The sequence below is a fragment of the Pseudopodoces humilis genome, chromosome 2 (genome assembly GCF_049639895.1).
Source record: "Pseudopodoces humilis isolate 2021_Gansu_Grassland_sample_001 chromosome 2, ASM4963989v1, whole genome shotgun sequence".
Taxonomy (NCBI): domain Eukaryota; kingdom Metazoa; phylum Chordata; class Aves; order Passeriformes; family Paridae; genus Pseudopodoces; species Pseudopodoces humilis.
In genome coordinates, this window is record NC_142201.1 from 81957782 (window position 1) to 81972566 (window position 14785).

General features: G+C 39.2%; 1 protein-coding gene across 8 annotated transcripts in view; it reads right to left on the minus strand.

Moving 5' to 3' along the window:
• Window positions 1–14785, minus strand: part of DLG2 (discs large MAGUK scaffold protein 2) — a 991421-nt gene that overhangs the window by 614744 nt on the left and 361892 nt on the right. For 2 of the 8 annotated variants that reach the window (XM_088051062.1, XM_088051054.1), the window contains exon 1: window positions 8521–8752. The exons of the other annotated variants lie outside the window; for them this stretch is intronic. In XM_088051062.1, the coding sequence (XP_087907188.1) occupies window positions 8521–8622 (102 nt within the window). In that variant the 5' untranslated portion in view covers window positions 8623–8752. Of the gene's footprint in view, window positions 1–8520; window positions 8753–14785 lie in introns of those variants that run through there. 8 annotated transcript variants of the gene reach the window in all.

Genomic DNA, 14785 nt, shown 5'->3' on the forward strand with positions numbered 1-14785 from the left:
CATCTCACTGCCAACTGACAATGCCTCTGATAAATAGGGTAAGGGCCAGGATTAACACAGTTTAACATACTGTTCACTGGGTACTGTTATAAGGTGGTAGGCAAGCATGCATTAGTCATTTAAAAGCCTTTTTATCTATGAAACCTTTACAGTCTCTGAATTTAAACTCCTCTCTTACTTGAAGCACCTGTGGGTGGTGAAGGTTAAGTAGCTAAGATGGGAAGTGTTTGAAGATGGAACACCTCTCTGTGCTGGACACAGGGTCTCTGATTTCAGCACAAGTTTCTCACAGCTTTGGGCTTGGACCTCTAACCCAGCATACCTGAGTATATTTCAGGTGGACTGTCACATGTGTGATGGTTGCAGGTCCAGACAAACCCAGCCTGACAGAGCTGTTAGATTAAATCTGACCCATTGGTTACATTTTTCCAAGATCAGAGTGGTGGATTCATGATTGAGACCTTATGCTACATCAACCATGCTAAACCCCTCTGTTTCTCAGCATGACCCTTGGTTCTCAGGCTAAGTGACTGGGAGAGGCCCACATCCACATTGCTAATAAAGTAGCATCTTTAATAAATGAACCCAAGATGTGTTTCACACTCTCAAATATCACCAAAAGGGGTGGGAGGTGTTTGAAGATAGAGGAAAGAGGTTTGGTTGTAGGCTGCAAGTAATCTCCCCTGATGCAGTCTCATCCATATTCCCTCTTGGAAGAAGTTCCTGGAGTGAACAATCCTTCAAGCCACATCTACAAGTTGTCTTGAAAGAGCTTGGGATCATCATAAAATTCAGCCAAGGAAAAAATCTAACAGTTTTTCAATATGGAACGTCAGGAATTCAGCACTTGAGCATAATCATTAGTCCTCCTTTACTTAAAAATATAGGTGCATTCTAAGTATTTGCAGCTGATCCAAGGCCTGAAGTTGTAGGCCTGTTTCCATAGGGGATGAGCTCACATCCTGCAAATAAGTGATGTGTCTACACTCCTTCTCAGGCAACTATGTGTTGGCACAGGCTCTTTAGCACATTAGACACATCTACAGAGCCTCCAGGTGGTTCACTGTGTGGCCTTTAGTGCTGATAACACCTTACAACTTCCTGAACATTCATATTTGGCATATTCTATCTTAATTACACCGAACAGCTGTCAGCATCTCCTAAAGGAAATCACCCCAAAATGATCTCTCAGGATTCTTAGAATCAAGGTTTCTGAAATGTCAGTTTAAGGAAAAATAAAAAGCTTTCCTGTTTACTGAGAGGCAGTATGCCAGAAAACCTGCTTTTCTGGCTTGGTGGGGGTCATTTAAGTAGCTAACGGGTGCAATTCCTCATTGAGTTGGGGTGAAGATTTTTGCTTCCCAATGATATTCTCAGAACACTCAAGAGCCAAGTGACTCAAAAGAATAGCTGAAACTGCCTTAACACTTCATCAGATCATTCTGTGCCATCTCTCCTGGGATTACAGATCATTAACTTCTACAGGGAGTCAGAGGAATTCCCATCAGTAATCTTTCTTCTCATTCAGGTTTCCATTACACTCAGCACAACCCCCAGCTGGCCCTTCTTGAAAAATCCTGTCCTTCATGTTTATTAATACTATAGCAAATGCTTAAAGCTAGAGGAATTACAATCAGAAAAGTGAAAGCAATAAATATATATGTTTTAATAATGAGGTTATTTCTGACAGCTACACTGGAAACATAAAAGCTATTTTTCAAAGATCAGGAGAACTGTTCAGTGACAGTTTTCAGTTCTATTGCTATTATCACTTAAATATATTTATATAACACTTCTTTATCATCATTCTCTTCTATGACATCTCTTACAGCTAAGATGAATGTCTATATATATCCCTCTCTTAGTCAATAATTAGTTTGCAAAATCAAGCAGCTCATGTAGCTGAGCATCAAGTCATTTCTATTTGAAAGTACTTCATTTTATGTAATTATTATGTGTAATTCAAAGCAAAAATATATTAAAAAATGTGTCTGAGAAAACTCTGAACTTCTCCTTCAAAATGTTCAGTAACCCTTAGCTATGTTCCTCCTGCCCTATTATTTTCCATAGGTAAACTTTATTGAAGTACTTATGAACCACAACAATCAGCTCTTCTTTATTGCTAGCTCAAAAAAGAAACCCATTTCCCACTGTGGCTATATGTTCAAAGGTACAGTACAGAAGGCATTCATGCTGTCCTTTAACTCCAGGTAAAGTATAAGTAATTTGGAGTGGTAAATATCAGACTCCACTACTGCACTACCAGAAAATGTTCTTGTGATGACAGAACCATGACAATAAGATGGGGATCGAACCAGGCGATACTTTAAGGTCTCCTCCAACAGAAACCATCCTATGATTCTATGACAGCAAGCACTGTGAGCCATCCAGTGCAGAGCCCTGCTGCTGATGACAGCTAAAAGAAGGTAATCTGGCAAAATGTGGAATAAAAAGCCACTGATTCAAAATTATGTGGGGATTGAGGATCTCACCTTCAACATAACTTTCTTTCAGCATATAAAACTTTTAAAAACCAAATCAAGACACCTTAATTAAAAAAAAAAAAAAAAGAAAAAACAACAAAACACTTCTAGTTTTCTTAATTTAAACTGTCTCAGGAAATCTCCTAGCAGCCACCCATCTCTGTCACAGTGCACAGGGATCTTGTGGACAGGGCAGTGGCAGAAAAAGAGACACAGTATTCTCATATAAATACAAATATTTTTAACACCTGACCTTGATACTTTTCAAAAAATACCTTGGCATTTCCCTCCTATATGTTGGCCAGTGCCAGTGGGTGACAGCTGGCAATTGAACTCACTCCAAATAAGAGAAAATGCATTCCCTAACCAGTGATCGAGTAACTCCTGGGTGATTGAGGGCATGGACCCAAAATTTCAGAAGATTCATGATACAACATTTTTACCCTTTACAATCTAGCCAGAGCTCACCAGCTTCCTTTTCCACTTGCCTTCCACCTGGACCCTTGCCCAGACCACTGCCTTCTCATCCTACCCCTAAGTTGTTGTCTCTGCATCATCTTTCCTCGTGCTTTTTTTTCCACCTGCCCCCCCTGAACCCTCCTGCTGCTGCCTCCTACCTCTCCTTAGGCTTCTGCCAACCTGTGTCTCCTGTAATACCAATTTCTGCAGCACTCAAGCTGAGTTCAAGATAAGAAACTCAGGATCATTTACAAAGTCACAGTCTACTCTTCTCTGATAGCAGAGCTCTTCTCAATGCTCCTCAGTGGTGGGGAACAGGAAGTTCTGAAGAGTAGGATCCACTTTATACATTTTTTAATGCTGGGAGGAGTTCCTTATAGGGTCCCAAGTCCTCATAAACTGCTATTGGTACTCAGAAGATCTCACACTGTTGGCCTTTAAGTAAAACGTGTAGCTCCTATTTTCCCACAGTCATTGATGATGGGTGGGAACTGCTGGAGAGTTTTAACTTCTTCTTCAGCCAGAAGTGCTAAAGTGCAAGGGGTTAGTGAATACCTGACAGAAATAAAAAGATACAGCCAGGTAAATTTGCTTGGGCTTACACCCCATGTCCAGCTTGCATAAATGTAATGACAGAGAAGAAAACTCTCCCTGCCTTGAGCATTGTGCACTAATGCACAAATCCTCTGTGACTCAAGCGATCATACTCAGAGCCTCTTGCCAATGGCAATGCTGCATGTCTTCTGCGGCTCCTTCTATTGCTGAGCACTTTTATTTAAACACCACAGTAGCCTAACAAGAATAATATGTGGAAGTAGGTTTCTCAGGGCCACTGTCAATGCTATGCATAGCAAGTGGCAGCAATGTTCCAGCTGACTTACTCTGCTGATTGTCCATGAATAGGCAGCAAACTCTTTCAGAGGGCTCTGAAATATACCAGGATACCTACACAATATACCAGTCTCTACAGATGGATTACAGAAGTAAGTATGACCATGGTTATATTGTAATTTTACATGTCTCCAGTTCTGGCCCCCCAAAAAATCAGGAATTAAATATGTCAATGGAGTCAGGTTAGGTACACATCAGCAAGTAGCACTAACGGATCCACAGAATGAAGAGCTGGTAAGAAGGGCTCAATCACAGCATTACACCCGTGTTTTGGGTTTTCCTTTGAAATAGTGTTAATCTGCTTTTATAAGCAGGATACATGTACGATTTTGCAGAATACTTGGTGTCTTTCTGGAATGAATCCTTCTGCTTAGTTTCAACAAAAAGGCATCCTGTTTCCACACCCCAAGCCTACTCTGTAAGGCAAAATAAAACAGGATACATGAGCAAGGCTGGGAAATTAATGTCAAAAAATCATTTGGAATTTGAATGAGTGTTCTATCTAGTTGCATCCATTGCACTTGAGTTCATGGGGTTACATCACGAAGCTAAAGCATGCAAGGCCTTGAGCAGGTCTGCTGTGTATCATACCTAGTTGGAGAAGAACTTTCCTGTCATCTCAAACGGCTGCTCCTTACAATAGCCAGGTCTAGATTATGACAATAGAGACAATATTCTCAATTAAGAACTAAGCAACATACCAAAGTTCTTTCAAGAGACTAATAATAGTAGAGGAAACTACTAGTTTTCTAATAGTTTGACAATGATAAAAATAATAAATATGAATGTCAAGATATTCAGTAATACCACTTGCTGTTTGTTTTAATAATGAAATTTGCATTCCAATAATTTTTCAAAACATAGAAGTTTTGGCAGTTGAAGAAACAAGTGGGTTTACTTGCGTCCTAACCCCGGATAGTGGAATATGTAACTATTCAGCTGTTTCAGCTAAAACTGAGAAATAGTAGGAAAAAACCTTAGCAAAACCAGTTATTTTGCTGGAGGACTGGTTGTGATAAATGTGCTAGGAGGAAAGAAAGGAGACAGGGATGAGAAGTAAGTATATGTTATCCCTTTAAAAAGAAATTAAATTATGCTAGGACAGATATAAAAATAAACCTAAATCAAAAGGAAAGTAGGATTAATCAAAATAGCTGGTCAAGGTCAACAAACAGAAAAGTCAATGAAATCTCCTCAATATCTATTTTCAATATATAGAAGTAAAATTTAGTATGGCAGAATAACACTTCCATCTGAGAGTCAGAACTGTGGCTGAAATATAATTTAAGAAACATGTCAGTCAACCTGAAATCCCTTCCCAGCACTCTTAATAAGAGCAAAATGAACAGGATATTAAGAGCCAGGAGATATTCAGTTTGTAGACTCTTCTGCAATACTGAACAAATAATTCAGCAAAGTGAGTAAGCACATACTGACATTTTAACATGCATTTAAGTTTCAGCATCTTCAGTGAGAATCTGGCATCTGCCTGTGCACTCCTCTCAGTGGAGATCCATGAACATGGGTCTGTCTTACACGTGAGCCTTCCTTCAGTCTCTGGACCTGAATCTGTCCGGTAGCAGTGGAGCTTCTCATGGACTCAGGGGAGAGACAGTCATGTGCCAACCCTGCAGAATTATGAACAAGACAGTTCTGCACAGCACCTCCTGGTACCTGAGGGCCGTATTTTACAATCTCATTATCTTCCTTCTGCTTCAGCTCTGTACTGCTGTGATGGGAATATGGGTCCTTCCCTACTAGAAACTGACAAAGTGTTCAAATGTGTTAAAATTCAATTGTGGCAGTTCAGGTAGACATTGACTCGTCTTTCAAATTAAGCTGTTCTGAATTCTTTGCGGTTTCAAAGTCAAGGATCACAAAACTGGACAGCATTGAATGGAAAGGTCCAGGACAAGTACAACTATCAAAATCTGGGAAATGAAGCTGACAAGCAAAGCTTCCCACAGACACAGTGAGAGCTCCTCCACTGACCTTCTTTGCAACATATGGTGCGGTAAGATGTGCACCCCCGTCCTGCCCCACCACACCAGTTCCCCATCACCACCTGCTAGGAATGAGATGACTGTAAAACTATTGCATGGGAAATCAATAAAAATGGGTGTGACAGTTCTGAGGTGGTGCATTTCTCTCACTTCTCTGACCATAGGAAAGAGAAGTCTGTATATAACACAAAAGTAAAAACTAAATCAAGAGTGTAAGCAATACTGCAACTTGCCCTGTCCTTTTGAAAGGAGTCAGTTAATAACATTTTAGCACTTGGAAATATTTGCCTGTATTTTGAATTCCTCTGTTGTCTATTGCACTACCTAAATTTTATATTCTGAGGACCTATTTTCTCCTCTGTCACCCAGAATATAAAGTGTCATTTCAGGATATTACACTCTTTCCTGAGTTGAAGAACCACGTGATTATGGAAGTCATAATATTATGAGCATGCTTAGATCCGTGACTTCGTGCCATATGACTAAAACATCTCCTAAAAAGAAACCGTCTTACTTCTTATTCACACTTCTTTGGTTGTTAACAATGGATCTGCACCCATAAATCTTGAAATATAATCCTACGTGTCCAGAGCAAAAAGTCATGAATTCATATACAGGCTGCAGAACAAACAAAAATAAGAAAAAGGTATTTGAAGTGAGGTGATTTCTGTACATTAACCACTGTAACTCATGCATGCTTGATGGTAATATCAAAGGGTACTAATCGGACACGTGTTGAGCCAGCCCAAGGTACATAAGTTCACTTCTGCTCCTTCTCATCTCCCAGAAAAAAATCACTATCCCACACATCCACTTTTCATTTGAGAAGTAGTTCACACAAGCACCACAAGAAGATAAAACATTGACTGTGACTAATGTAATGAGCCTGAAGCACTAAAGAAAGATGAGGAAAAAAAAGTTTGAGATTTATGATTTTTATTCTCTTGCTTCCTCCTAACAGGATCTGAAAATCTTGAAAGAACTTCAGTGCATCAAAGAATATCCTTTGAAAATCATGCTTACAGGCAGGAATACAAATTGGACACTAGTCCCTAGGCCACTGGCCTACCTTTGTAGAAGGGTGGCTTGCATTTAATTTCCCCTGACTAACAATTCACCTTCATTAATTAGAAATTAACATTGGAAAACAAGAGGATTAAGTGTTTGAGAGTTAAAGTAAAAAAAAATAAAATAAAATAAAATTATAATTTTCTTATGAAAAAAATGCAAATTAAAAAAGCTTCTGATCTGACAAATTCTTAAGGTTATTTATATCACTAGTGGCATCATGACACAGCAATTAAATTATAAGCCTTTCACTAATAGAATGTATTTTTGCCTATTTAAAAGAGAAAGGAAGAAACAAGAAACTTTAATTCAAGAAAGTCTCAAGTAACCAGACATATAGGCAGGCCATAGTTGGAGGAAAAGCACAAGGTACATGAATAATTTATGTTTGACTATAACCAAGTTTGTGTTAGGGTATGATATGAAGCAGTACATGAGCTGTCATTAACTTCTAGCTGATACACGTTTAGGCAGCATTGGGTCATCTATAACCTATTCCATAAAGTCTTTTCATTTTATTTAGGCTACTCTGTCACACGGGAACCCACAAAGCATACTGTGCTCCTTAGTTTGAGGACTATATAACTGAAAATTTATTTTTGCAGCTTAGCTATTTTTGAGGATTAGTAAAGTTCAAGTACGAAGTTAATGATTTAAAGTAATTACTGACACTACTTTTTTTTTAATATATATCTTCTCATTTCCTATTTAGACATAGAGGAACAGTTTTAATATCATCGAGTATTTAAGGAGAGCAAGGAAAAGGAATGGGACAAAATAGATAAACCCCCCCCCTTTCCAAAATCGTTATGATTGACCCAGTGATCCAAGAACAAAACTTTTTCCCCAAAGATGGTAAGTTTTAAAAACATGCCATCAGTTCAAAATTATTTCAGTAAAATAACAAACATCAGTTATACGCAAACATCAAGCCAGGATGTATGTGAGGGAAAATATAGTCCAATCCAACACCATTGTTAAAAAAAAATTGGGATGGGGATGCATTACACAGCCAGGAAAAAACTTCTCTGGCTAACTGCGCCACCTTATGATTTAAATTTAAATGGAAAATTAAATGATTGTCCAGTCAGTAGAAGAAAACACTTACTTAAAGATATTCCTCTAGACCTAAAAATGGGATCAGGAGCTTACTTTATTCCTTCTTACAGAGAAGTGCAGCGTTGTATACTTCAGTATTGCTCTTCTGGTTAAAAACCATGTCAGCAATATAAATGGAAAAAAATACATTCAGTCTTGCTGGATTGTGTTTTTGTAATAACAGTATACACATCCAGATCAATAAAGCCAGGCAAATAGCAGAGTAGTGGTTTAGCAATCTTAGCACTGTTAGCTAAGTATACAATCAACTCTAAAACAAATGCTTCATAATCCGAAATTCTCCTGTGTAAATCTCTACTCCTATAACCCTGGGAAATAAGAAAGCTTTACTTCTGATTTTTTTTTTCTCTAACGTTTAAATCATGCCGGCTGTAAGCCCTAATTTATAGCCAACGGATCGCAATTTGCACTGAAATCTCTAGTCAGACACAAAATTAAAAAGCACAGATATTCAAAGGAGTTACAGCATGCATTTAAATACATTAACCACATCCTACCTTGCATCCAAACATCAACGATAAAGTGTTGTTGGTGCATGCAACTTTGCAGTGGCAAATCATTGGTGTAAAGCAGTCAGGATTTTTAACAATAGGGCACATTCCTTTAGTGCTGCAGTAGTGGCAGCCTACTGAAGGCTGAAAACAAGTAGCTAACACAGCACATGGAGTGGCAACATATGCTGCTCAACAGCTAGCTTTCCTCTTGCCGGTCAGAAGCAGCCTGCTTGAATCTCTACCTGGGTCCCATTCAGCCATCCCCTTCTTTGTTGGTGAATCAACGACGCAACAATGATCACAGATCTCAGGATTTCCCTTCCTCTGGGAAATTAGTTTTTACATCGGGGGAAAAAAAAAAAAAAAAAAGGGAAAAAAAAGGGAAAAAAGAGAGAGAAATGGAAATGAGGGGAACTAGCAGGTGTGGCAGTATTAGCATGTAAAAGGATGTAAACGCCTACTCATAACAATCACATAAGATTGTCATGCTAGCTGAAGTGGGCTGAAATTATTCCATCGGAAGAAAAATACTGCAGCTCCTGATTTGGTAAAAAGCCAGTGAGTTGCTGCAATACATAGTCATAGTGTGGAGAGAAGGGGAAAAAAAATGACTTATCTAAGAAGCCAGGATCCTCAGCCTTTATCAATATGCATTCCAGTAAGGATTCCCTTCCCAGCGCCTCCCCGTGAAAAAGAATCAAATCAGTTGCAACTCCAGAGAAGCGATGACCTTTGCTTTCCCCAAATAGATGAATCTCAGCAGGAAACAAACTGTACTCAGTGCTGAAAATCACAGATGCTGGGAGTTTGTAATAAGAGAAATACAAGCAACATTTATCCAATCCTGGCTTGCCACATGGGAGCTTTCTCCAGGCACAAATTTACAAATAGACAGGTTGAAGGATTGCAGGAGACACTGAATAAAGATATGAAATAACACAGAAAATGCACCAGCATGAAGCTAAAAAGTCAAGCCTTCTTAAACTCTGTTTTGGAAGCAACTAACTACTGACTCCAGCTAGTACTGCTATCCTGCAACCTGCAAACATCTTGCTGTAAAGCAGAAAAGCAATAATTAAAGAAGTTTGGGAGCATAATGCTGGTTTGGATTCTGTTACAGCTGTCGCTGCTCCTTCAGTTAAAGCAACACTAGCTGAAAATGCATAATAAAGCACTTGGATGAGCAAACCACTAGCTGTGCTTTTAAGAGGATTATTTATATCAAAAGTTGGATTAATGTATCCTCCAGGTTTAGGTTTGGTCATGGCAGACACAAATACAAAATGAAAAGGCCATGATATGGAAAGTGATGTGCTTAATGATTTCACAGCTGATAGCAAAGTAAACCAAGCAGTTGTTTCACAGTGCCCTGACCCTGCTTTTCTGTGACTCACTAAGCTCTGCCCATCAAATTAGAAACTCTTTCTAAAGAAATGAGAGCAGCTTGTCTCCCTGGCAATCGCAAGTGAGTTCTTAAGTCACAACTGAAACACTTTTCTGCAATAAACCCAAAGTAGAAATTTGTTATACAACAGAGCAGAGAAAATGGCAAATGGAGGTCCCAGTGTGAAGCCAGATCAAGCAGTACAGAGGATGAACAGCACAGGATTATTTTAAAAAGATGCCTGAGATGGCAGACCCTAACTTAGGCAACCTTTTCTACTAAGATTTCGTCTTAATATAAAGTATAGATACACGTGTGTGTTGCATGTATGCACATATCTATAGTTAGAATTTCTTTAGTATAATTTAACCTTGCTTTGCAAAGTCCAAAACAATAAAAGAACCAATTTCTTAAACATCTTTGTTCCTACTCTTGCAACATACAATAACTTTATTTTTATTCAATTTTAGTGTGCAGTTAAATTTCAGCTTGGAATAATGTTTTCTGATTATTGTTTCTCACTCTCTATTTTTTGCATTTAGCACTTGCAAGAGCCCAGGCTCAGTAAAATTGCAGCAGTTTCTAGATGGAAGTGCCAGATAGAGGTACTCCACAGTCAGAGTTACAACCCAGTTCCATTTATGAAGATTTCTTTTTTGCAAATAACAAGCTCTTACAATCCATTGTCCTCAATTCACTCAGCTCACACTTTTCTCCCGACCAGCCTGGACGTGAGCCCATGTGCCATGGGAGTTCAATGCATGGATGCCCTTCAGTCAGCTGTTCAATAAACTAAGTTTGTGTGACCCATGAGCCCAAAGTGACATCGCAGCAGCACTTCTCTGGAACAGTGACTGAGACTGTTTAGAAAAGTACTGTGGTGACAAACAGCAGCTGTAACATCGCTGAATCTTTGATCTGTTTATTCCTTGCTTGCCTGTCTTGTTATTAAGCTATATATTATACAGACTTTTCTTTCAAGCACTGTCTCTCGCATAACCAGCACTGGTGTAAATATAGAAAAGCGTAGTTTCCATGACAATACATTCCATAGTTACAGCCAGCAGCCACTATCATTAAAACATGAATCACAGTGCTACCTTAAGGTGTGAGCACACTACATCATTGGCCTTAGAAGCATTAATTTGGGATGGGGGTGGCATGGCAATATTTTTAGGAGACACTACTATAAAATGCCAGAAAACTGTGCTATTAAACTATTTTGGCCCTTCTAATAGCCACCCATCTTAGAGATTTCAGTGATCAGTAATTCCCAATCTGAACTAAGCATTAGCATTTCTAAGAGAAGAATGCATCACATCTGTACTTTTCAATGTTTTAAACACGATGTCCTGATTGAAAACTCAATCACACGAATGTAATTTCTGATTAATATGCATATGGCCTAATTTAAATCACCTGCATTTATTTCCAAATTCCAATTTCAAAGACGGAAAAGACAATCATTCAGTTAGCCTCTTGGACCACTTGGATCTTACTGCATTCAGCTGGCTCACGCTTTCAAAAGGGAGGACATATCTGTTCATTAAAATTCCCACTTCTTTCCCAGCTCCTGCCACTATTGCAGATTTTCAACCAGAACAGGTTTCACCTGTAATTTCATTTCAGTGTTAAGCTGCACCAAACAGCAACCACCCAAGTATTTTGCAAGGCACGAAATTCATCCCTTCACACTTCAGCTAATCGTTGCTTTCAAGTGAAAAGCAGTTACCTGACACACAGTCATTTGGGAAAATCTCAGAAAAGGAAGATTTATTCCAGTGACAGATTTGAATAATAATTCATGTCGCAATTGGCCAACACATTTATTTCCATTAAGTGACAATCACATATAGAAAAATGCCATAAGAAAGCATTTGTTCAGAGTTCCTTCTCCATCTTTTTTTTTTTTTCACAACAGTACTCATCACATACACAAGTATACTGCCACTTACCAGGAAAGGCATTTAAATCACAGTCATACTGCAGGAGCAAGGATTCTTGGAAATCTATGCCCACATTTTTGTGCCAATGGGATATGTAGAAGACAAATTGGGGGTGTTACTCTATGAAGAGTCCACAGATCAGTTTTTTGAGCCCTCCAGCCTTCTTTGGGCTTAAGTGCATTGATCCAGCCACTTGCTCACAGCCACAGCCTGGTAAGGCCTCTCCTGCTCTACCAGTCCCTTTGGAAGCTGCCAACCTTTAAGCTCCAGGTTCTCCAAAGATGTCTGTCTGCCTTTCACATTCCATTTTTTTGTGGAAATGGATGAATTAACTTGGAGCAACTGAGTTGCATTTCAGGAAGTATTATGAGCACATTTGCATGGTATTTCCTCACTTAATGTGTATGTATCTCCTCCTGTATTGGAGCTATTTCAAAATAGCAATGCTTAGCTTTGCACTTAACATACCATGTGAGAAACAAGATCAATGTAAAAAAAAATTAAAAATAAAGAAAAATAAAGAAAAAATATTACCCGGAGAGTCACAAAGAATTTTTAGGTGAATTTTAACCTTTGACTACCTTAGGATGCTTAATTTTAGGATTTCTTAATTCTCTGCTGTTTCTGTTGAGAAGATTGCTTAAGTTTTGGTACTGTGGTATAGATTTATGCATTTCCCCTTCCTTGCTTTCACTGCTCCACTTTTTGTTCCATTTCTATACCATTAAAAATTCCACTAACCCTTATGACATCCATTAGATATCAGATCATGATGATCTATAAACCCTTGGCCAAGGTATATGATTATTAACTTGCTTCTAATCTTATGTTAGAATTCAAAGCCATCTTCTTTGCTGCTGTTCTCTGAAGTCCCCGAATACTAATCAAGCCTTTTAAAAACTAAACCTGGCTCTGACAGTGATTAAAGAGAAGTTGTCTTCTCAAAGAATCAGATAAAAGAAGAGGCAAAAAGGCTTGTTGCACCACAGGCAGCACATACAAAGGGAACCAGAGAACATAAATATAAAACAAACCTGAAAGATCCCCCATCAAAACAGAAATGATTGCACACAACTGTCTCACATGTTCCTTAAGAACAAAACAGTCTCGCACCTCTAATATAAACCAAAGTTTTTGCTGCTGTTCTGTCTTTGGAGAGGCTCCACTTAGGGTGTTTCAAGGATCTGAGCTATGTATACACTTTCTGTGAGCTGGTCATTTCGGGGTACACAATGGGACGTCAAGCCTTCATTTTGCTGATTTTTGTCTATTGGTGAGTATCAGAAGCCTGGGTTTATATCTCCCTTTGGAACAGTAATCATAGAATGGTTTGGGTTGGAAGCAACTTTTAAAGGCCATGAAGTTCAACTCTCCTTCAACAAGCAGGGATGTTTTCAACTAGATCAAGTTGCTCAAAGCCCTGTCCAACCTGGCCCTGGATGTTTCCAAGGATGGGACATCCACTGCCGCTCTGGGTAACCTGTGCATGTGTTTTACCACCCTCACTGAGAAAAAAAAATTCCTTATATATAGGCTAAATATAGTCTCCTTTAGTTTCAAAACATTACCCCTTGTTCTATCTCAACAGGACCAGGGAAGATTTCTGTTCCCATATTTGATACAGGTCTCTTTAAGTAAAGAAAGTATGAAAAGCAGCAGTAAGGTCTCCACAGAGCCTTCTCTTCTCCAGGCTGGACTATCCAAACTCTCAGCCTTTCCTTATAGGAGAGATGTCCCAGCCCTCTGATAACTTTTGTGCTTGCTCCAATGGGCCCATGTCTTTCCTTGACTGGGAATCCTGGAGCTGGATGCAGCACTCCACTATGGGGGAGTCTCACCATAGCGGAGTAGCTGGGGGGAATCACCCAACCTCAACCTGCCGGTCACACTTGGCTTGATACAGCCCAGAACATGGTCCCACCTTCTGGACTGTGAGCACGTATCATTGAAGTCTGCCCAGGAAAGACCCCACAGTCACCAGATAACAGCTCAAGAGCTGCTAATTTGTGATCTTTCTACACCTCATGCAAAACTGTTTAAGCTGGCTCCAAAGACTGAACTTTCATACAGACTTTTAGAAATAGGGATAAGGCAATGTTTTTTTGCATGTCCAAAGGCTCAAGGAGCAGATAAAGTCTGGGCTAGTCCTGCCATGAGGAGGAGATGAATAGGGCCACTGGGGTGGAGATGGAACAGAGAGCTCCAGGGACAGCTGTGTAGAGACAGATTTGCCACTTCTATGACATGTCATTGGGACTGCTGGGACCCACCTATTCCACTGCCATGAGCAGCATCTGCTCCATCTCACACAGTGGCTTGTGACTACTTTTTCACAAATCACTGCATGGAGGTGGGGATGAATTGCCAGTTGGCCCCTGTCAACAGCAGACCCTGCTGGTTCACTTCACCTAGAGATGACAGGGACATAGAGATAGAAAGTTCTCCTCAAGCACTTTTCAATGTGAGCATGGAGGCAAAGAGAAGACAGAGGATAGAGTGGATGCTCTGGAAAAAACCTATGCATCAAGAATTCAGATATGGTAGTCAGCTTGGAAAACACATGACTCAATCTCCCCACCTGAAGATGGAATTAATGCCTTCCAATTCAATGCCCACATCTCTAAGTATGCTGTCCTATAACAGTGATTTTTTAAGTTCTTAGGAATACTCTTACAAAAAGTACTCATGTTCACAAGTGTTTACACATTCTAAAGTGCCACATTCCTAGCACAGTTCTACATTTGTAACTAGTGAAAAACTGTCTGAATTATTTATGAAAATAATTTTGATCTGTTAAATCATTTACAAAGTCACCAGCTGCATATAATTTTTTAAGTAACTTCTACAGCCAGGTATAAATTTAAAACAAAAATATGAGAGAGTGGAGAAAAAATACTCTAATTAAATATTAGCTTGAAAGAAAAAAGCAAGCATATTG